We start from the raw sequence: 22,982 nt of genomic DNA, 5'->3' as shown, positions 1-22,982 counted from the left end.
AACATGGTTGGCGAGAGTGGCAGCTAGGACGAACAGCACAGCGCCAAGCGTTCCATTACGAAAAATTGTGCGTCTGATGAAGGCAATTTGGTGTGCTGGGGCTAATTGACCTGATGAAAAGACGGATGGTGCAGCTGACCTTCGTGCCGTTGGTTGTGACATTGTTGAAGGCGAGGTGGGTGCAGATGCTTGGTGATGTCTGGTGCGATAGATTTGGTGGATCCGGCCGGGGATAGATTTTGCCAGGATTGATTAGTAGCCACGTGCTTGGCAAGATTGCTTTGACCTTGGTTTTCAGAATACTCGCTTCGAAAAAAAGAAATGACACCGGCGTATTTAACTTGAATCAGCAAGTATACATTGATTCTACTCTTGTCATATGACAAACGCCAAGATCAATCCCATGATAGCCGTTAACACTGATATACAAGTCTATGTATGTGTAAAGATAATCCGTATATCCCAAACCTCTCCATAAATCAGGTTGAAGACACAAAAAGTCGTTATAAATGGGTATCCTCTCCAGAATATCATATCCGCCATGCCCAAACGCCTCTATAAATAGCATATGCCCAATCAGTCGTATAAACGTGTCCTCATAACCCAATCCAACATTGTGCAGTCCTTCTCTATCCGTGTACCCCAGACGGCCAACAACCAGTCTGCATCGGCGTGGCTGAAGGAAACGTGGTATGTAGTCGCTACAAAGCCAAGATTTGTGCGATAGTGGTCCGCACAGGATGTCCAAATCCCCTCAACGTATCCCCCACTACTTAATATCATTTGCAAAGATGCCAGGCCAAAACAAGGCAAAAAAAAATTAACAATGGCAGCATAAAAAGACGACGGACGAAGAAAAGGTAAGAAATAGATAAACTGATAAGCCAGAATCAGGTTGAACAACGGTAAAGAAAGCGAATGATTAGCCAATAAGCCTTATCCGATAAACCACGATTGAGGGTACCGTTGACTCCCATGTAGAGTCAGATATGGAACTAGCCTGAAACCTGGTCAAAAAGGCTGCACTCTCATTCTGCAAGAAAGAAGAACAAAATTAAAGAAAGTTTTGTTCGTGAATCAGCCGTTGCGACCAGGTACGAGTTATTGAAGCCTAGTCCATCCGCCACTGTCCATTTCTCGGCCAGGATATTATGGGTGGCAAGTGACGATAAATTCCACCGATGGTCGCATGGATTAGAAGCTTAAGATCGACTCAGCACAGTGGCTGCATACTTGAGCGCTTACATCGCGTTGGGCCATTGGTAGGATTGATCCTGGGTGTAAAAGGCAGGGGCAGATGCGGGTGAAGGAGACTCCAAAAGAGCTGGGTCGTAAGAGCCAGTGTCATTCCCAGCCAACGGAAACTCATCCACGTAGTTGACTGGGTGTACTTGGTCAAAAGAGGAGAGCTCAACCATTTGTGTATCCTCAACAGAGGTGGTTCTCAGGCTGCACATACCGTCATTTGGATATTGTGTAGCCAGGCCAGCTAGGGGGTTCCACGACGGCATGCAAGAGTCGCCCTCAGCATCGCGGTCAGACGCATCGTGGTCGATTGCTCGATCGAGCACCCATTCAAAGTTGTTATTGTCATCCTTCACAAATGGAACCTCGTCATCAGCGACTGCGATAACTGAACACTCATCAGCATCCTCATCCCGGGGAACCAGAACTTCTTGGAACCAAAGTTTCAGTTCAGACATGGCGGGCCAGTCACCACCGCCCTTTCCTCCACGCTTCTCATCATTGGGCTTCTTATTCTTCCCACGAGGAGCTTTTGGCTTGAAATGGGTGCGGCGAAGGTGTGCCGCGGCGTTATAGTACGCCCCGTACTTCTTGCCTGAAGAACAAGCCTTGCATTCCGACAATGGTTGTAAAGCTTGGACCTCGGACACAATCCCAACAGTTGCTGGATCTCGACACACATATTTCTTGACAACACCTTTGTGTTTGGCGTTGAGATGACGGCGAAGTTCATGGTCACCACGGAAGCCATCGGGGTGGTCCTCGCAGAAGCGGCAAAAGACTTTTGGACCCTTAGGTCGCTGATAGGGAGTCTTTTGCAGCGGGATTTTGCCGGCTTTCTTCTGTGGTGCAGTGGTTGAAGTCTTGGCGGGCAACGCGCTATCGGCTTTGGGGCGAATCACATTCGTCCTGCCATTCTTCAGAGTACGTGTCAGAGCCTCTCTTAGGCGACGGTCTGCATTCGAGCCTGTTGACTTCGCGCTGGAAGCACTAGTGTTCGAAATGGAGCGTTCCATTGACTGTGAGACAGGGGTCGGCAATAGTAGAGTAGCACTTTCAGTGGATGGAGGATATTCCTGGCCAGTCATACTGAAACGAGAGCCCATGGCGAGGAAGTCGGTGTCGGAGACGGCACTCATTGCGCAGTGATCCTCGACATCCGTGGCTTGCAGAGGGTCGTGAGGCGAAAGCTCGTCCGTACGATGAGACTGAGAAGACGGAAACCTCACCATATTTGCACCATTGCTGCCACCATAAGAGCTATTATGTCTTGTAAGTGGCTGGGTAGGCTCCAGGGCTGAGAACCCAGACACCATGGATGGAGGAGCTGAAGGTACAAAGCTGCTCTGCGCTTCATCTGGAGACAAATGAGTCCCATTTGAAGCTAAGTACGACTGCTCAGTGTACCAATCGCGAGTTGAAAGATAAGTACCGGGATGGACCCCTACATCTGGAAGAGCGTCGTTTTCATGCACACTAGCCAAGTGACCACTGATCGAGGCGGCAGGCGAGCCCCCGTTCGCAAAGCCTGGGACACTGATGAACGAGGTCGCCGCGCCACCATACATGTACTGCATATCCAGCTCGGAATGGTTGGATATGCTGCGAGTCATAAGGTGATCTGGATGGTCCTGCTGCGAATAAGCTCTCTGGCGGGTTTGGGTACGCCAAATATGTCCACGTCGACCCTGAATACGACATGTTAGCAACTCCTGGTCTAGAACCGCTGTGCCTTGTGTGGACAAAGTAAAGAACTCACGTCCATGGCGGCATCAAAAGATGCTCGACTCCCCCTGGAGGGTTGAGTATTCCAGCATGGAGAAAGATTTGCTGATGATCCGGGGCCTGGGGATTGCTGACTTTGTGATGCGATATGGCTCTCGTACAGCTCAACCTGTGCCTTCAATGTGTTCACCTCGTGCTGAAGCTCTTTCTCCCTAGCAGAAGACGTGGTCTTGGTCATGGCTTGAGGGGCGAGCACTTGTGGTCGAACGGTAAAACAGTGGCCTCGTTTATGCCTGGCTGAGGTGAGGGCCTTGATACAAGGGCAGACAGTGTATAAGGCAGGGTGCAACTAAGAGAACAGTGGTAGTCTAGTGATCACGGCCTTGTGGAGCAAGGCCTCACAACGGAGTCACAAATGAGAAAAGGAGAGATGATATCTTTGATTTGCAAAGGAACAATACTGCTAACGGTCGAAAAGGGCTAGCAACCGTTCGATGCAGAAGGGTGAGAAAGAAATCTAAGGTTGGGGGAGAGGGCACGTCTGGGTTAAGTAAAAGGCAACCAGAGGTCGAGTGGTTCGAACAAGGCGGCGGCGAACTGACAGGGGAGCGAAGGACCACGCAGAATGCGGCTCCTTTCATTGTTGCAGTCGCAGTCCGGCTTGGGGCCATGCGAAGCGCACAAGTGTGCCGGACATACAAGAATGAGAGTGCGTCGACCGCTCACTCAATCATCGGGACACAAAGCCGGGGTTGGGAGGGACATGGTCACCGACCGACAAGACTCGACAACTCACTCTCCCAGTCGCCGCGTCCCTTCGCTGGGTCGCTGGGCAAGTCGTGTGTGTGTGTTGGCTTCTAGTGAGGTGTGGGAGCCACGCAGGGGTTCGGTATGTACCAGCACTCTTGAGTCCAGGTGATGCTGGACCCTAGAACCCGACCTTGATATCTCAAGCAGGAAAGGTGAGATACAAGTTGTAGACATCTCCCAATCCCTCCACAGTGCCCAATATTTAACTCATGACTTCTGGAGTACCCACACCCCTGTCGCTGGACGTTTCTGAGAATGGTAATAGTTGACCATGAGCGGAATGCCAATGCCGCAGCCTTCTGGGCTGTTGAGCAAATACCACGCCATAATGGCACATCGGATGCTAGGTTTCCTTTACACAGTGGTATTTCGGCAGTATCCTGCAGGTCTGATGGGCTTCATCGGGACAGACGCAGTGGCTGGCTGGCTTGGTGCAGTCTGTACTCGAAAGTCGAAGAACTCCTGTTCGGTGTCGACTATCGACGGATCGACAGTAAACGAGTCCTACCAAGCACAATTTACATGCGTGCGTCCTGAATAGCACGCTGACATTGGCGCAAAGCGACCAGGGTGAGAAGAATGAGACGTATCTTATTTAGTACAGCACCAATAGTCTTGGTTTGGGCTCTGCAATTCCACCCCACGACATGCTCGTAACCACGCGGTGCCATGACGAGCCTATATCATCCGCAATTCGTAGAGTTAGAGCCTTGTGTTATGCGTTTCTCGGTATTGGTGTCGATACCCCCCCTGGTCCACCAATGAGTTGATGTATTGTCCAAGGCCACATGGACCTATAGTTGGCAAAAACATGAGATGGTCATGGATCTCTTTTTCCTTGTTTTGACGTCGAGAAGCCGTAGAAGCAGCGGTAAGCTGATTTTCGAGATGTATGCTTTCCTGGGATGATAGCCGTCTTTAGGCTCCGTCGGAAACGAAACATCACCGACATGTGGACAAATACTGTGCCTCGACCATTTGGCGGGTCGGAATGTTGCACAAGATCTAGAGATTGAAGACTGAAGAATTTTGGAGGCCACGCTCGTCTCTTTCGATTGATTGTCTCACTTTTTGATGCCTTTCGTGCCTATGGTGCCTGCTTCTTTTCCTGAGACCTGCAGTCGCTGTTGGCTGCCAAAGGAAGGCACGACCCACAAGCCCATCGCCCGATGGATATAGTGTGCATCCAGGCAGACTGCGAGGCCGTTTCATCTTCACTTGCAAATGCTGCTTGGGAGCAGAGAGCTGTGCCCTGTGCCACCCACCTCGCATCGATTCCACACCACCAGAATCACTCGAGAACATTTTCCAATTCCTGACCATTCTAAGTTACTTGGTTTTGGTGCCATTGGGCACGCCCTTCCACACTGGAGCACACGCCATCCGTGGTTCCCGCACTGTATTACTTCGCAGTACAGATGGACGTGCTGGTGAAGTAGCGGCAAAGCCTCAGCCGGGGAACCAAGCGGCTGAGTCCGATAATCTGGCTGCCTGGGCGTGCGTCCTATCCTGCCTGGCGAAGATACAATATTATTATGAGGGTTGCTGTGTCGCTGCCAAGACCTGGCCGAAGGCTTCTGACCAAATGTTCGGTACCGGATGTGTTCTGGGGTCGGTAACCATCACTTTCATGGGACAATCTGGATAGGGATCCAGTCTAACATACCCGCACACGCGATATGTTAGCAGGGGCATGCCTTCGAATTGGCCAATATCGTCACGTACTTTGCCTTGTGGATTTACCAATCTGTTTTGGGAAGGAACCCCTTCGCGAAGAATATACGATAATAAGACCCGAGCGCTAAGGCGCTCAACCAGGCACGTTTTGCACCCGTTGGGAGCCAAGGTGTTATCATGGAATCTCTGGGATCGCATTCCTGGCAAGGGACGCAGTTGTGTTGACACCGAAAGCGCTAGTCGGTTTTCACCTAGTTTCGGTAACTTGGGTAGCTTGCAGTGCCACCTCAATCGATAGTACGTCGGATTAAAGGCAAGACAAATGTCATCAAGGTTTCAAGAGTCAGCTACGTCGATTGCACAGGAACTCAGCTGCTGTGACCACCACTTGGTTCCCTTTTCTCTTCTTTTTTGGCGCTCCGCACTAATGAATCGGAACAGACTTAGACATCGAACTTTACACATGGTCTGATCAAAGGTGGCAGTCACCAGTCACCAGTCACCAAAGCCCTTATGCTGTACTCCAGCGCTACAGCTCCAACATTCTGAAGCACAGCCCAGTCAGACAGTTCATGGCCACATTGAGAAACCACACTGCCACAGTCGCCAATACATAGTAACTTCAGATCAACTGCATTTGCACAGGGGTGATTCCGGCCAACTAATGTAACAGCAGGACAGTAACTACTGGCTGCTACTACAAACCAGATGGATTGGAACTTCGTACTGTGTCTGCAAGGTGGGTTATCGGCGGTTCCCGTTGACGACCGAGCAGCTATTTCTGGACTAACCTCGCATTTTAGTACAATGAAGAAACAGAACAAATATTACGATACGGCAAATTGGGGTCCTCGACGCCAAAGGGATATCAGATGCATCTTGGCAAGCCAGTCATTGGTGAGAATCCAGTTCCAATCCTTGCAACGACGAAAAGTGAGGCGAACAGTCAACAAATCAGTTTGTGGGGCATGCAGCAAGTCAAGATGCGTGACAAAACAAGAAGAGACAGATAGTCATTGACAATGCATGGATTATGGGAGCGACAACCAACCTGACCTTTGATCCATGATCTGTCCCCTGGTTGTTCCTCTGCTTTCCAATTTTTCAAAGCGGCATTTGAATTCGTGTCTTGATCCAATGCTGACTGGCGACGAGACTAGCGATGGGGCGCAGCCCCCGTCCTGCCGGCGTGGCTCCAGGATTCAGGCCATTCGACACGTTTTTTGTACACTTTCGAATCACTTGTCCCGAGGCTCTCGAGTCCAAAAACTCGCTAATCATAGTCGACTGGTCCACCTGACTTCTGCCACTTACGTACCAAACATGGCCAGGTACTTACGATCGCGCAGGGGTTTCGGTTTTGTTTACCTAGCTGTTACTTCCGATAATCTGTTCCGTCCGTCCCGAAACAACCAAAAAAAAAAAAAAAAAAAACTCCTGCGAGCCTCCATGCTTTTGAAACTATCTCGTTGCTGGCGCCCGTTTGGTATGTAGGGTAGGATTGGATATACGTGAACAAACGGGAGCAACGTCACTCGCCCATGGATGTTCATCACTTCGTGAAATGCGTGGGATAGCAGCACGGAATTATTATTGCTTTCAAGCTCGTCTCCCGTTTACCACATAAGTGGGAAACAATGATGGTGTAATTAAAAAGCTGCGTACCTACCAGGTAGGTTGTATAAAACTAGACCAGGTACCCAGCTACTGCACTGTATACCATAAGTGTCTTAATATATACGGTATACTTAGGTAACTACCTAGTACTTTTTAATGCGCAAGTATGTTTATGCCTCAGACAGTTGGGGACGAGCCTAGGATTGAACGATTTAAATCAAAGGCACGACACATTCTGCATTCGACTAGTTTCATTATGAAAACTAGGCCTGTATGTATTTGCATGTTGTAGATTGTTTCAAATACCCCCCTGGGTCGATGATAATGTGTCTGGCTGTGACGTACTGTTCCGGGTCTTGGCTATCGCAACCTAAGCTTCCAGAACTGGATACCGGCAGATCCTCGGCAACTGACAATGACACCTTGCCATCTTGACATCGGGAGCCATCGTACATTCCGAGATTGTCTTCCAGATTTACCATTATCATTCAGCTCTATGTGAGCTTAAGTGACGAGCTGCGGCAAAATGCGCCGGAACAATCTTCTCTTTTTGGCTGGAACCCAGCTCTGTTCTGCGCGATCCGCAAGCTTCAGCATCCACGATGATTTGCTCGCCTATCCCCAGGTAAGCTGGTTCCGCAAAACGGCTTCCGTGGAATACATGAAGAGACTACTAACGCTCATCTAGTTTGAAGTAGTATTCGCCAGAGATTACATTTCTGAAAAGGATGCACAGGCGCTAATTAATCGCAATAACCAACAACAACACCCCACATATTCGGCCGAGTTTTCGAAAGCAACTGGAGACCATGCACACGCTACGACAACGACTGATGCGGCTGTTCCGAGTTCCAACGCGTCAGATGAAATCGCGGGCTATGCTTACGAAATATTGAATTTATCACCACATCGATACCTGTGTTCAATACCCGTTATAGAACCACCTGGCCCAGTAAATGAAACGGAGAATGCACTGGCCAAAGTGGAGGAGGAACGGGAACACCAACGAGCGGCCGTGAAGGGCTGGGAGCTCATAAGCAAGCTGGAAGGTTCTTGTTTATACTACGTATCTGGATGGTGGAGCTACAGTTTTTGTAACAACCGCGAGATTGTACAATACCACGCCATATCAGTGTCAAGTAATGGCCAGATTCCCAGGCGGGACCCCAACGGCCAAGAATATATCTTGGGCCGGGTGCCGGCACTCCCCGCAACAACCGGAGACCGAAAACAAAGGAGGCAGCAGCGCGATTTCGACGATCCACCTCGTCCGCCGGCCGAACTGCAAGTAAAGGGAGACCAACGCTATCTTGTGCAGAAGCTCGAAGGTGGTACGATTTGCGACCTGACGGGCAAGGACCGCAAAATTGAAGTTCAGTACCAGTGCGTACCGGGCATCAAGACCGACAAGATTGGATGGATCAAAGAGGTCGTCACTTGCTCCTATGTTATGATGATCAACACACCTCGACTGTGTAGCGATGTCGCCTTTCAGCCACCCGTAGAGAAGTCCGCAAACCCCATCAACTGCAAACTGATTTCTGAAAGCGACACATCCACATTGCTTTTGGATCAGCAGCCGAGAGCCGCGCAGGCTGGCAATGACGGAACGAAGGAGAACATCAAGGAGAAAGATATCAACGATGAGGTCAACGAGAAAAGGGACGCCGCACAAGTCACTGTTGGGGGCGTTCTTGTTGGAGGCAAACGAGCCCTCTCTATTGGCGATGGCGATGGCAAGCCCCTCAAGCTCCAAGGGCTCAGTCACTTGTTTGCTCCGCAACCAAAGATCTTACAGATCATCGCCGAGGCAGCCAGTAAAGAAAATGGCGGAAAAGTAAAAGGCCTAACCGAAGAAGAGCTTGAAAAGCTAAACGTCGATCCTAAGGCCGTTCAGGAAATGCGCGAGAAGCTCAAGAAGCTCGCCGGCGAAAAGGGCTGGAAGATGCAGTTGTTCCAAATGAACGAGAACGACGAAAAGGAGCTTTTCGGCTATGTCGATGATGCCGAAGAGGAGGAAGGGAAAGGGAAGTTTGGAGATGGGAAGGTGGGCAGCGGTAAGGCGAAGAGTGATGGGAACGCTGGGGGAGAGAAAGGGTTGAATCATGGGGAACCAGGAAAGCAGAGGATGAAATCAAGGGAAAAGAAGGAGGACGAGGGAGAAGGCAGCGAGGAGAAGTTTTTCAACCGTGATGAATTGTAATTCCACTGTACAGGTAGTCATTCAGGGCTATATATGATCAGAATAAGCTGGCTTGTCAAAATTTTCTCATTGTGCAATGCTTGTTTGTCAAAGGAATGACAAAGTGGTTGGCCGATATATGTAGTCTTATGTTGTGACAAGGAGAGAACGTTGCGATCGATACTAGTTCTGAACCCCGACGATAGATTGCCCTTCATCACAATAGGCTGGGCTGTTTTCATTTGCATTCATGAGGGACGGGGCGTGAATGGAATAGAAGCTGTGGATTGATAAGCTGCTTGAGGAGAAGCAAGGAGGGCTGCAGTTTTCCCTTGTGTATTATAACTCCCAAACTTCGGCTGTCATGTATCGTGTAAGATCGATGAGATTGATCGGCCGGGGATAAATTGGCTCTCGGAGATGTCGTTCTTCTTATACCATATTGGAGAGCCTGAAAGAATCCCTCAAGCCTTGTTGGCGTATTATTGTCATAGATCTGTCTTATGATACTGCTCCGTTTTCTAATTTGCTCGATTTGACCATAGGTGCCATGCGCCTAGCGCGGACGTATATCCAGTCTCAGAGTTTACAATCAAGACTCTTTCGAATCTATGGATTACCGGGCATTGTCTCTCAATGTACTTGGGTCCGCCATCTCCGTTTGTAGAGTTTCGATGCGCCATGCCCAGTCCTCCAGAGTCTCTTTCGATAAAAGGCAGTTCCAAATATCTACTTTGGTAGCTCACATTTAAAAGACGGTTCGAACTGCCGGAGGGGATCCCTTGAACTATGTTGTCAGAGGCGACAAACACATCTATGAGGTAGCTACCAGTCTGCTACTACCGTACGAATTGGGACACAATGACGGATGAATGTTACAGTTCCGGGTGTGAAATGTACCTAGCAATAGCATTCAAGAGCATGTTGAGCTCCGAGAAGATACGGCACGGGACTATATAATCAAGTCTTACTCAATATCACACGACATTCTAGTATCATAATATAGATTTGGCGACGTGGAAGTACACGGTCCTTTCTTTTTTCTCTTTTTCCCCCTTTTCTTTCCTTCTTTCTTCTCTCCTTTTTCGGTGATACGATGCTTGAATGTCGAGAGCATTATTTTGAAAAGGGACATGGATTCTTTGTTCAGGTTCCGAAGCAAGCTGCTTCGTATGATAGCGGTTGACAATCAAACGCCCAGAAACGTCAACCCGTGGAGTACTCTGTATTAACCCAGGATATGATCTCGACGGACACGCCATTCCGCTTAATGGTTCCTTCGTATCCCTTTGAGTGTGCGCATACTCCACTTTTCCTGGATACTTTGCTAAGTGCAGTTTCACATACCTGTAGCTTCCGTACAGAAGATACTTTTGTTATCATATAAATTCCTAGGTGAATTAAGTATCTCTTCATTTAATGTCTTTAATTGGCTAACATCCTTGGTCGTTACCAAAATGGCACCTGCGCACACTCAAAGGGATGTAATGATAATGTGATCTAATATCGATAACGTGATCTCATTTCGGCAAGTCATATCTCCACACACAAATGCAAGCACTTGGCGGGGTCATAAAGGGACAACGTTCAGTTCGTCGCCAGGCCCCGCTGCTTGGGCTCCCAAAGCGACGATGGGGGGGAGTGTGTCAATCAATGTGTAATGCAATAGGCTGAGCTATTTCTGCGATAGCAAGGACGACCTTTGAAAGCCGGCCAACTACCCCCATGTCTTCGAATTGAAACATATGCAAGGTTCTTTCTTGAGAAAAACTACTCCTTATTCCGTCCAAATCGACGGATTCGATTTCATGGTAGAACTAGCGGGGAAGAATCTGACCGGGACTGGCAATGCTGAGGAGGGACCGTTGGTTTTGTTGTGGAAGTTGACGAATCAGTTGGTTCATCACTTTCAGTTGCAGGAAGTTCTTTGTGAACGAGATGAAAGGCAGTGATGGTGGTGGGCCCATCATAGCTTTGCAGAGCAATTTTGAAGCCGGGATCTAGGGACCCCTGCTCCCCGGGGCGCTGGAATGCAGTTTCATTGGCGTTGATCCCCAAGGATGGATAGCAGAGACCATCGTTGGGAGCCTGAGGATTCAGGGGCGAGGGGCCGGCAGAGAGAGCCGACAAGGCAAATGGATGCTGTAATAAACGGTGATGAGGAAGAGTTGAAAAGGCGGTGATGGCAGAACCGAGTGTTTCGTGTCCAGTCGAGGAGATACTCAGCTCAGCGGTGAATATAAATGACCCATCCGCGCCATGTTGAAATGCAGGATACAAAAACTTCGTCTGTCAATTCGAGCTGATGACATTGCCGCAATCTGACACGTACCCTGGCTGTGGTTGTGGTCAGTGCGAATCGAGTTCTAGGATCAACGCAGGTCACTTAGCCCATGGACCAGCATGCTAAGAGGATATAGCAGACGGCCTGAGGGAGGATGGCTACGAAATGCAAATGGAGAAAGAAATTTTCAATGTGCACAGTAGGGAGTACATACATGGCCCGTAAGGTCGAGCATTGGAATCATTTCATCCCTTCTATCACATTTTGCTTGCTTTTGACAAGCATAGTGAAGCAAAGCAAAGCTCTCGGCAATGCAGATGGGAATCTGGAGTCGGGCTCAGGCATGACATGCTGGCATCAAGGGAAAAAAGAAAACAAAAACAAGGTACATAAAATGGCGTCGAAGTCGAACTCTGTTGAATGGGGCGCTCGAGCCGTCCCTTGCGCCGTCAAACGAGGCAGTGAAGTTTGTTTGCTCATGTCTGGCCCAGGGTCAAAGTGGGAAGTGGAGATGGAATGTGGATGGGTGGGTGGATGTGGGCTGTGGGCATCTGGAAAGCCCTTGACGCTCGACGCTCAACGCTCGACGCTCAACGCTCCCCGAGCCTTTAACTTTCTCAAGTGATTGGCAGTTGGCAGCTGGCAGCGGGCAGTTGGCGATTGGCAGCCAAGAGTCAGGCACCATCTGATATCAATTAGTATTCAAGGTCGCCACCAACAGCCCGGTGCCGCATTGTCCAACAAGCGAGACTGGACGGACAACGGCGCATCGATGTATCGACGCATCGACGCATCGACGCATCCAAGCATCCATGCGCCAATCCGCCCCCGGTGCCTGGCCGGCTCCCCCAGGCACACGACATTGAACAGTCCAACAAGGGGTTTGGGCGCTTCCCTACTCCGTATTCTGATCGTGGTGCTCAGCTTGTCATCTTCCCCCTTGCGTGGTTGGCTCCAGTTCATCCTTCTTTAGGCTTTAGGCATTCCAATCCCTCTCGACTCTACACTCTGTACTCCGTATACTCCTCCGTAACCTGCATCCGCACTCTGTGTATTGTGTATTTACCTGCCAGCAAATATACCAATCAAGGCCTTGACCTTGCTCTCCGTCGGTCAGCAACTCTTCTGCCCTGGTGTTTCTATTCTGGCTGGGCCATTCGTCGACCTACCAGCTGCCAGCCTCCTCCGTCCAGACCACACTCGCTCGATTGATTTGTTTGAGACAGAGACCGACCCAGGCCAACGAGCTGATCCCGATTGCCATTGGGGTTTGCTGCGGTGCCGTGGCCTGCATCTGTGGCTGCCTTGTACTACCCGCGGCATCCAGTCGAGTCAACTCTTCTTCTCTGCCCCCAGTCGACGACTGCGAACCGCTATCTTGCACACATCAACCACGCGGCAGACTGCAGACACACATTTGCTACGGAGTACGGAGTACACGAGCACGAAATACCCGTGATCCTGGTCCGAGATCCCGCTTTCAGCTGTCATCAAATTATGCTGCGGCGGATGAATTGAACCCACGCCGTCGTACGCTGGCCACCGCCTCAACGCCCATTTTTTGGTGCTCGAACAAAGCAGCATTCGGCATGCTTGGGCACTTTCAACCTTTGCCACCGCATATGACGTTTTAAGCATTTGTCGACCTTCTAAACCTACACACCTATATCCTGTCACTACTCCGTACATGTGCATGCTGCAGACAACACACACAGCAGATCAACCTTTCTCGAACCCTCCGCAGAGCCTCTCTGCAACTACATTGTGCCATTGCCGCCCTTCATACTACATACTGGACTGGAACTTGATCTACCTAGTTTGGAATCTTTGGGCGCTTTGGGAAGCGGGACATCCAATAACTGTACCATATCCGGGTACGAGATTAAACAACTTTGTTTCTTTTTCTTGTTCCAGAGCTTTATCAACCATGGATGGAGCTCAATCACAAGCTCGTCAGCGAGCTCACCCGCGCGCGCCATCGCGTTCTTCAATCCACACAAGTACCTCACGTACTACCCCCGTCAGCCCAAACAGCTCGACATCACAAATAGCTATCTCGCCGCAGCTTTCCCAATCCCACCCAATGCATCGATATCACCACAGTCGGTGCGGCACGGGTTCGCCCCAACCCATGTCGCGACCGACACCTCCTCTCTCCAGGCAAGAGAGTATGGAATCTACTCGACAAATCGCCCTTTCCTCGTTCTTGCAGGAAAAGCTACAGAAGGAACGCAGGGCTGAAAGTGAGAAGCTTAATCAGTCACAATCGTCGCTACCCAGATCAAATCCGGATACGACTGTATCAGCTGACCTCGGGCGAGCACCGAGTTCCCCTTTCAAGACAAGCATGGAGGGAAACAGACCACAATCAAGCACTGGCACTGATCAGGGCAAGAAGAAAGGTCTGGGTGTCAAGGAAATGGAAAAGGTAGCTGATGTCATTAAAATGGCGCTGCAGGTCTGGCTTGCTAATTTCACGTGCATGCATAGGTGATATCTAACTTGCATAAGCAAAATTTCGACTTGAAACTCGAACTTTACCACAGGCGCGAGAGGCAGACTACACTAGAGGAGCGGGTCGACGCTATGGAAAGCGATAAACAACGCATGGAGGAAGTCAACGACAAATTACTGATTGAGCTAGAGAAGCGCGACAAAGCTGTCGAGGAGGCGGTTGCGATGATTGTCACCTTGGAGGCAAAGGTGGACCAATTATTTCGGGAGCGAGTCATGGTGCAGCGAATTGAGAATGAAGGCTTCTTTTGTCCCCGCGACTATGACAACATGGGCTATAAAACTCTTGTCCCCCATTGTACGGGTCCTGACATTGTGAGGATGGAAGAGGATGCCAAGGTTGTCAATCGCATGCCGAGCTTCTTGTCTGACCAGAGTGAGACGACGCAAAATCTTCGCAATGTGTATCTGGGGACCAAAGCGAGCATGCTGAGTTTGACGCGGGTAACCGAAGGCTCTCCCGAGGCTGATAATGTGCAAGCATTGGGGAGCCCGACCCTCAGTGTGCTGAGCGAGAGCTCTTTTGTGAGTGTTTACGGCCGAAAGGACAAGGTCATAGCCGACCAGATCGCTGCTGATGTTGATGAGACTTTGGTTCTAGACGGTGCGGACTCAAGTTGTACCAAGGAAGCCAATGGCGAGCAACCATCGCGCAACCACTCTCGATCGGTGTCTTCGAGTAAGAGAGCAGACTCCCGTGCTAGTTCCGGGGGGCACTTCCAACCCATTACAGATGTCATCGCCGGCTCACCTCTGCAACGCCTGGAACAACTCGACATGTCGTATGGAGCTAAAAGGGAATCATTCCAGCACCCTCGAAGTCAAATAAAAGATTATTCAAAAGGCCAGCTGCTGTCCGACAAGAAAGAATTTAGTTTAAAAAGTGTTAGACAAGATAAACGCGATACTCTGCGTGGAGTAACCACTGACGGACAAGGCGGTGTACGACTGCATGATCAAGCGCTCCCTCCCACGCCGGATACAACATCGAGCTCCATGCTCCGCAGGTTTAAGAACTCCAATGACACGCTCTCACAACAAGACCTAAATGAAGAGAGCAGCAATGGCGTTGCATTAAATCACCTTGGTGTTCAAGGCGGCAGCCACCGGCATGATCAGTTGGCGGCCTTCCCGAACGTCCCCGCAGAAGAAGCAGACAGTTGGGCTTCACCTAGTGAAGGAGCTATTGACTTGCTTTTCGAACACCGAGGGCCTCCTATTCCTCGCCCACGATCCGCAGACGAATCTTCCGCATCTCATAGGAGAGGCAAGGGTTGGGACAGCGACGATGACGGTTCAGACGCACACTCGCTTCAATCGAGCCTTGATATCTGGATGCGCGAGAGCGCACAACCTTCGAGAATTAGAAGCCGTGCATCACCAGATCTATTTAGCTTCCCTACGGACTCATCGAAGGGAGGCTGGGCAATGCCATCCACGTTCAAACAAGACAGTGATCTGGCTGATAATGCGCCACTGCCACCTGGATTTGACTATATGCGCGATCTATTTTCTGTGAGGCAAGGCCTTTTTGCCGGTACTGCACCGCCACCTCCCAACAGAAGGTCTAGCCTACATGCACGAACTGGGTCAACATCGGAACCAGCGACATCGCAAGGGGCAAATAATCAAGGGATTGATCAGGTTCCTCCTTCCACCGCACGTCGTCGAAGCTACCACAGCCGGCAGAATAGCGTAGACTTGGGAAAGAGAGATGATATGAGAACACCGGTTCAGAGAGACCAATTTGCGTCACCGCCTCAACCTAGTAGCGACCAAAAACCGAAGCATTATCCTCCAATAGCGGGGCAGCAGCATGGAGCTCGAACTGGTCTCAACAGACTTTTCCGACGATCTACGGGTGGTGCTCCGCCTGGATCAGGCTCTGAACAATCCAACTCTGTGGAATCAGCCGTCTCTGAACCATGCAAGAATTTGTCTTCAATGGGCGTCCCATCGTGGGCAAGTCGACATTCCGCGGCGGAAGACGACAGGTCGGGGGCCACTCCCCCACCGATTATGCTCAACCCTCGTCAAGGCCGGCGTCACACAATGGGGGAAGAAGGGGAGACAGAGAAGTCACCAGCACAGGAACTCAGCCGCAGCTTGACGCCTGGCCCAACGCTTGCGGCCGCCGTTACAGCCAGTGTTCCATTGACGGATATAGAAAACAGTCCAGCAGCAGCGGCGGCGTCTTCGGGTACTGGCGCTCGAAGAAGATGGTTACCTGGCTTTGCACGCACAAATAACTTGAAAAACAAGGCAGGTTAGAGACTGTGTAGAGTTGGTGGTGGGAAGCTCTGGGGGCAACTTCCGTGTAACAACAATATTCATAGCGAGGCAGCATGGGACACACACTTGTAACAGAGAGGACTGCATCATATTTAGGCACTGAGGATGTTTGGGTTAGGAATCAAGGTCAGTCTGGACACCGCATTTGCTATGGAAAGCATCCGCGTTTGTCAAGTACCTTGCGGGGTTCTGACATGATAGAATGGAAGAAACCAATAAAAGATACCCCAAGTTTACCACAGACTCGTTCCAGATGTACTTTGGTTATGCTAGAGCTGTCATACTGCACAAAAGTACAGGAGCACTCTGATGCTCAATGTCACAGCTTGGTTGTCCATGCACGGCATATACAATAATATCTTCAACCCGAAACACCCAAAACCTCGACCCAGGCTCCAATCACCAGCCCTGACCAATCGTCCATCTTGTCACATATTCCGCATCAAATCCAATCCCACTGCGCTTGAAGTCTTCCAATCCCAGTGTCACCGATGACCTTCCGGAAAGCCGCAGGCGACAGGTCCAAGTCGTTAGGTCCGCAGCTCATGCATTTATCAACAGCCTCGACCTCGATTGTCCTCCCTCGATATCCAGCGCGAGGTCTGTGTCCACACTTATCCTCGTTCGCTATCAACTCTTTTGCAAGGGCCGCAACTAGGTCGGCCTCTCCATATTTCTCGCCGCAAGCACCTAGGTCTGGATCATGGTACGTGACCTTTCCACTCTTGAGGCCACGAGTGAGAAGCCGGTTGGTGGTGTCGTTTTCGACGGGGGCGGCGGCAATGAGGTGAAGGTGTGCTCTATTTTCTCCGAGGGAGCTGAAGCTGAAGTGCAGTGAAGTGAAGACTGAAGCTGGTAGTTTTCCTATTAATGAGGAGAACATACGGACAGGAGTTGAACATGATCTTGTTATACTCTTACTGTCGTGTAGTTTATGCCGGTGCTGCGCTGTGCATTGTGCAAGGCCGCCTGGGCCATTTGCGGCGGCAGTTGAATCATCTCGGGGTGTCTAGTTTGTGGGCGACGAAAGTTGACACGCTTTAGAACAGCCGCCTGTAGGGAGAGAATGGAACATGGTTTCTGGGCAAAGGGGTTGCGTGTCGAATCGTTGGTGATGGCTGACATGGGAATCGCGCGATCCGCAAGCTTGTCTTGGTGGTGCGATGCTCCTTGGTATCAATGGACAGGACGGAGCTTTACCCTGGGCGGTTCTTAGGGGGCAAGCTTGTCTTTTATACGGGCTCGGCAAACAGTCTATCTTGGAGGAGGGCCGTCTTTGTGTGAGCTTGACTACCTAGCTTTGCGCGCGAAGTGCGTGGCTTTGACGACTGGCTGCAATGAGGATACTTGAGGATTCACGTGGGGGCTTTCAGATGATTCTTCTATGCCTTAAAGAGCTGCATCTATGGTAGGTGGAAGTGGAAACGAATGTGCCGAGATGGGACGGTTTCCGCCCGACTAAAGGAACAGTCTCAGTCTCGCCTGTGAATCACGACTTCTGATACAAACACACACTACAACTGGTAAATCTGGTCCTTTCTATACCCTAGTTCCTGCAATACCCCAGGTCTCCTCCCATCGCCAACCAAGGCCCTGTCCATGCTCGGCGGCCCGCAAACAAACATCATTGTCTCCTTTCCCTCCGGAGAGGGAGTGACTTCTCTCAATAACTCCTTGGTCACATGGCCCTTCTTGTATGGCGATCCTTGCACAGGGTTGCTAACCGTGTATACTGCCTTGGACCTCCTGGGGAACTTCTTCTCCCACTCCTCGAATTCCTTCTTAAGCAGGGCATCCCGGTCGCTGTTGACGCCGAAAACCAGAGTCACGGCAGTCTTGTCCTGGGGATTGCGCAAAACGGCCTGCGTTAGCTGGTAGATTGGCGTGATGCCGGCTCCGCCAGCAACGAGAGTGACATGAGGGAAGGAGTTGGGTTTCCATTGGTGGCCCTTGATGGAGGCGACGAAGAAGAGGGACTGGCCCGGCTGAAGGTTATGTAGACGGGTGCTGGATCTGCCGTCGGGGTAGTGCTTGACCATGAGGTCGAGGTGACCTTGTTCGTCTTGTGATGCTCGCGTCAATCTTGGTAAACCTCTGGCAGTGGGAGTCGTGCAGCGTGGTACATACCGGTTGAACTGATGGGGGTATACGGCCTTGCGACTGGGAAAAATCTTTCCCCTGGCCACGACAGGGCCAGTATTGACGCCATGTTTATCGTTGGCACTTGCTACGCATTCGTGTTTCAAGAGGGGAGGCCGGTTCTGTCCCTCACAATTCACAGGTAATCCGCTGACAGCCTCTTTATCTGCAAACTTGAACCTCAGCAGCCGCGTGTCGTGGTTCACCATGTCTGCGCTCTCCAGCAGCAGCGAAACGAAAGCTGGTCCGCCGTCGAAGACCTTTGGCGGAGACGCTCGCGAGTCGGCGCGAGTATCTTGGATGAGAGACTTGGTGGTGATGCCGACGGCAAGGGATCCGGCAGCAATTGTACCCCGAATGGCTGCGGGCCGCGAGCGACTGAGGATCCGCGTTGTCATTTTTTTGTTCCCCTTGTGTTATTAGATGGCCCTTGATATTGCAAATCAGCAAGGCGATTTGTGTAGGGCTGACCATCTTTATATAGACAGTACGGGGTTGGGACGGAAGACATCCCGAGACGGCGCGGCATTGCTCATCAGCAGCAAGGGGTCCATGACTTGCACGAATTTGCATTTCGGAAAAGGCCCCGTCCAACGGGCCTGATCAAGGCTCATGCGGCGTTAATATCGTTCCACTTTCATGGTTTCGCTCTCTCGTGTCGGCGGCTGACCTCACCCTTTGGACATGGAAGAGTCTGTGACGGGCCCGAAGAGCTGAGTTGTCGCCGAGGGTGCGAGCCAGATGGCCCATGTGCACTTACAAGGCGGATAGAGCATAGAGTAACAACTACTTACTGTTCAAGCATAATTCAAGATCAAACCAACTAAAACGACTTCATCTTATAATTTACTCTCGTATTTTCAAGCAGTACTTGGCTTCCATCCATCAGTTTATGCGTGCAGGTTACGAGGCAATGGCCGTGATGCATCACACCTCCGATCCTGCTGCGCTCTTTTGTGATCCTGGCAATCAACCATAGGGCGTGCAGGGATCCTGATTCCTTTGACAACAACTGACTTGGGTTATTGGAAGTCTTTATTTAACTGTCAGTGACCCAAACTTCAAGAATATTCCATGAAAGATTTTCTTATGCCGGTGTATTTGTAGCATCTATGCGCATCTAGAACCCCCCCTCCCTCTCTTCCCTCTCTCTACATTAAGCATTGTGTCATGTCATCGTAAAAGTTGGTCAAACGGACCAGCTAGAAACTTTGATTCTCCACATCATTCTGCAAAATCGTCCCATTGAGGAACTCGGTCCCCTTCTTCAGGACCCGGGCACGACCAGGATGCAGTGTCGGCGCAGGATCATTATCAACTGTACCGTTCGCGTAGATGATGCCATTCCATGCCGAAGCCAGCTGGCCAGCGTCCAGAGTCTGCACGGCCGAGTTGGCTCCGGGAAGAAGGGGTGACCGTTTCTGGTGGATGTCGCAATTTTCGCTAATCATGTACAAGTTCATACCAATCGCGAAAGTGTACATCTCAGCACTGAGTTGGTCCCAACTCCACTGGTCCGCGATTACTACGCCTATGTAATCGATTAATACGGCAGTTGGCCAGGACTCTGGGCTCATGTTGTTGACGCCCATCCAGTAGAGGGCGGGATTGGTAGGAAGGATGCCGATGTTCTGAATACTCAGGGCGGTGGTGGTGATGGCATCCGCGCTGACCAGCCACTGGCTGATCAGAAACTGATCATTTTTGAAGTCGCCGCTTCTGCCGACTGTCTTCCAGCCGGCAACTTGGTCATTTGCCATGTTCTCAGTGTCAGGCAAGTTGGACCAGTGGTCCCAAACATCCATCATCGAGTTTTTGTAAATACCGTCCGGGACGGAGTCTTGAGGCACATCCGGTTTCAAATTACCGTTCAGAAGAAAAAGAACACAGCCCTTCCCGCTATTCTGATCCATAAAGTAGGACGCTTTCTGTTTGTTGAACTTGGTGTTGAGATCAAGATTTCCACATCGGTTGTTAATACCCTTCAACTTGCTGAAAAAGTTGTTGACAATGTCAGCGGTCCAGTAAATTGGGCCTGCAGTGGGTATATCGAGGATGCCGTTCAGGTATCGAACGCGGAAAAATATGACTTCGCCGGGGTTTTCGGCTGTGAATTGGTTGACCTCGTTGACGACATCATCAAGAGACTCTCCCGTGTTGCCAATAACCACCTTGGCCAGCTCATCATTGACGTGCATAGTCCAAAAGCTATACGAGTCTTGACTGCCCACCTTGTGAACGCTGCCAACACGAAGATCGAACAACCTGGCGCCGGCGCGTAGTTGATTGTAAATGTTCAGGCCCTGCGTCTGCGTGTTGACTTCAGTACCAATGGAGCCAATTTTGCCGCTAATCCTGCTCATTCCTGAATCGTGTGTGGCAGGCATCACAATGTGCTGCATCCGTCTATCTTTGATGACATCGTATATTCCCTTCATCCAGTTGCCCCGGCCGTGTCGAAGAGAAGCGGTAAACCCGTAGGAATCACTCCCAGTAATAACCAAGGTAACTGCCGTTTCTTTACCGGGGTCCAAATACTCGCGCTGACCGAGACCCATACCAGACAAGTCAATAATGGTTCGGCGGGGATACGAGTCCGGGATATGAGTTCTAGCTCGAATCTCGAACCTCTTATTTGTTCCTTGGATGGTGTAGTAGGCTTCGCCGCCGTCGTCTACTGGGTTCTTGCCAACGTCCTTTGTGTATTCTGCTGTATTCTGACGAGCACGACCTTGGGGGATATCGTCCCAATCAAAAGTGTCCATCTGATAAGAGTGCGTGCGGCTTCGATCAAGGACGAATCGGTGAGGGGTGAGATTGACAATAGTGATGTATTGTTTCGCCGGAAAACCAATTTCACGGAGAGGAATCAATGCCCAGGGCATGTGGCTTCCGGCCTTTGGCGCCTCCGAGCTATACGTCCTGTCTTCCTTTTGGCATGCATCTTGAACAGCTCTATTGCATTTCGCAAGTTGCCTTGGGGCTGGTGTAGCTGTCGTGGATCGAGTGAACAAGAGGAAGGACACAAGACCAGCGACAAAGGTGAGCAACAATCGAGTTTGCTTCATTCTGAGTCTTGAAGAGGTCAATCCAAATGGACCAAGCTTAGAACAAAAAACGTTGCAATCTCGCCTGGGTCACAACTACGAAGCAGCATATTTCTAGTTCAGAGCCACAAGAATCACAGGGACCTTAAATTGTAATATTCTTTCCCTCATCCCCGCCAAGATTGTCTTTGCTTTCTACCCATGCGCGTGTTCAGACGGTTCTATTGCCATGCCACCCGTCTGAGCTCAGATGATGTGCTTGCTAGCCTCGTGAGCTGGAGATTCCTGGGCGGCAAATTGGCCTCTAAGTCGTCCCCGCCGTGGGCACAACGCGCCGTAGCGTGGAGGCGACATTGATCTTTGCGAAATATGGTAGTTGAGATTACTTTTCAGCAATCTTACTGGCCAAGCGGTCAACGGGGTGGCTGATCCATGGACGAACGACTCAGGAACATGGAAGATGGATTGGGCAGAGGCTGTCTATCGACTAATCCCAGAGCGGGGCAGTGGCCGAATGAGCGTCAGGCAGCGTCAGGGAGCATCTCCAAGATTCTGAGACGATGACACCCTTTGGCAGGCGGCCACACCAAGGGTCTGCCTGCCATCAGAAGGCGATATCAGCTGGCCGCTCGCTGGGCGATGACAACCAATATCCGCTTGCGATAGAAATGCTGCTCCAGACGGATACCGCCCATCCATATTTTTGTATTGCAATGTACCATTCATGCACCAGAATTCCAGACTAGTGCTTTGCTGATCAACAGACCCGGAAGAGTGAGCAAGTTGGCCAAGCGGGGAAATCGAGAGTGTGCATGTCTTGAGCATGCCTTGAAGCGTTCCATGCACTCAAGTGTGATCTGATGGTCGGTTTTAGCGTCTAGCTGATAGACAAGGGATCCTGCAAAACCGGTACGAAGCTGTTTGGTCATTTCCAATCCTGCACTAGGCTTGACGAAAGGACTCGCGAGGTCGGATAGCCGTATAACGAGCATGACGAGTTTGCATATTGATGTTGTATCTTGGGGGAGGGCGAAGACGAGAGATGCCACTCTTGGTTGTCTATCCGTAGTTGGACTGGGAAAACCGAGCACGTGCGGACCGACCGGTGGGTGTTGGCCTGGACCAGCTGACCATGCAGCATTCGCTTGTTTGGAACAAGCACCCCTATCATGCGCATACCCTGGTGCAAATGAGTCAGACAATGAAGACGACGACGCAGACGAAAGTACGAAATCTCAGAAGGTAAGAGAAAAGACAAGGCCTGTAAGAAACTATTTACGATGAGAAAAAGAGCACTTGAGATTACTCGTCGATAACGCTGCTGTATTGGTGTTGCCTGAAGCTGCAAATTCTGATCCTTTTGGAGGAAGGAGCACCCTTCGCACTGATTCTAAGGCTCTGAGCGTTGCATATTGCTGCATTCTTGAATTTAAGGAAGGCGCAACTGGCT

The 22,982-nt window shown here is 50.6% G+C and overlaps 7 protein-coding genes across 7 annotated transcripts; 2 read left to right on the top strand and 5 right to left on the bottom strand.

The window, feature by feature from the left end:
• Nucleotides 1–405: 405 nt before the first annotated feature.
• On the bottom strand, nt 406–3,897 carry J3458_004299 (uncharacterized protein). Its single transcript, XM_007809914.2, has 2 exons — nt 3,005–3,897; nt 406–2,933 (listed from the first exon to the last, which is right to left on the bottom strand). Exons 1-2 carry the CDS (start codon nt 3,206–3,208, stop codon nt 1,242–1,244), a joined length of 1,896 nt encoding a protein of 631 aa, XP_007808105.2. The 5' UTR covers nt 3,209–3,897; the 3' UTR covers nt 406–1,241.
• Nucleotides 3,898–7,524: 3,627 nt separating this feature from the next.
• Nucleotides 7,525–9,336, top strand: YOS9_1 (Protein OS-9). Its single transcript, XM_007809915.2, has 2 exons — nt 7,525–7,699; nt 7,763–9,336. The coding sequence occupies exons 1-2, from the start codon at nt 7,601–7,603 to the stop codon at nt 9,275–9,277; spliced, it is 1,614 nt and encodes a 537-aa protein (XP_007808106.1). The 5' UTR covers nt 7,525–7,600; the 3' UTR covers nt 9,278–9,336.
• A 2,930-nt stretch (nt 9,337–12,266) lies between these two features.
• Nucleotides 12,267–17,015, top strand: J3458_004297 (uncharacterized protein). The gene is made up of 2 exons (XM_066118134.1): nt 12,267–13,968; nt 14,031–17,015. Exons 1-2 carry the CDS (start codon nt 13,228–13,230, stop codon nt 16,323–16,325), a joined length of 3,036 nt encoding a protein of 1,011 aa, XP_065976733.1. The 5' UTR covers nt 12,267–13,227; the 3' UTR covers nt 16,326–17,015.
• Nucleotides 17,016–17,036: 21 nt separating this feature from the next.
• On the bottom strand, nt 17,037–17,547 carry J3458_004296 (uncharacterized protein; the record flags this gene model as incomplete). Its single annotated transcript, XM_066118133.1, has 2 exons — nt 17,268–17,547; nt 17,037–17,198 (listed from the first exon to the last, which is right to left on the bottom strand). The coding sequence occupies exons 1-2, from the start codon at nt 17,469–17,471 to the stop codon at nt 17,037–17,039; spliced, it is 366 nt and encodes a 121-aa protein (XP_065976732.1). The 5' UTR covers nt 17,472–17,547.
• A 178-nt stretch (nt 17,548–17,725) lies between these two features.
• Nucleotides 17,726–18,999, bottom strand: J3458_004295 (uncharacterized protein). The gene has a single exon (XM_007809918.2). The coding sequence runs from the start codon at nt 18,881–18,883 to the stop codon at nt 17,861–17,863; it is 1,023 nt and encodes a 340-aa protein (XP_007808109.2). The 5' UTR covers nt 18,884–18,999; the 3' UTR covers nt 17,726–17,860.
• Nucleotides 19,000–19,687: 688 nt separating this feature from the next.
• On the bottom strand, nt 19,688–21,553 carry J3458_004294 (uncharacterized protein; the record flags this gene model as incomplete). The annotated part of the gene is made up of 1 exon (XM_007809919.1): nt 19,688–21,553. The coding sequence occupies one exon, from the start codon at nt 21,551–21,553 to the stop codon at nt 19,688–19,690; it is 1,866 nt and encodes a 621-aa protein (XP_007808110.1).
• Nucleotides 21,554–22,254: 701 nt separating this feature from the next.
• On the bottom strand, nt 22,255–22,524 carry J3458_004293 (uncharacterized protein; the record flags this gene model as incomplete). The annotated part of the gene is made up of 1 exon (XM_066118132.1): nt 22,255–22,524. The coding sequence occupies one exon, from the start codon at nt 22,522–22,524 to the stop codon at nt 22,255–22,257; it is 270 nt and encodes an 89-aa protein (XP_065976731.1).
• Between the last annotated feature and the right edge of the window lie 458 nt (nt 22,525–22,982).

Source organism: Metarhizium acridum (assembly GCF_019434415.1).
Source record: "Metarhizium acridum strain ARSEF 324 chromosome Unknown scaffold_29, whole genome shotgun sequence".
NCBI classification, from domain to species: domain Eukaryota; kingdom Fungi; phylum Ascomycota; class Sordariomycetes; order Hypocreales; family Clavicipitaceae; genus Metarhizium; species Metarhizium acridum.
The sequence above is the reverse complement of the archived record's forward strand: the minus strand, read 5'-3'. Positions and strand labels throughout refer to the sequence as shown.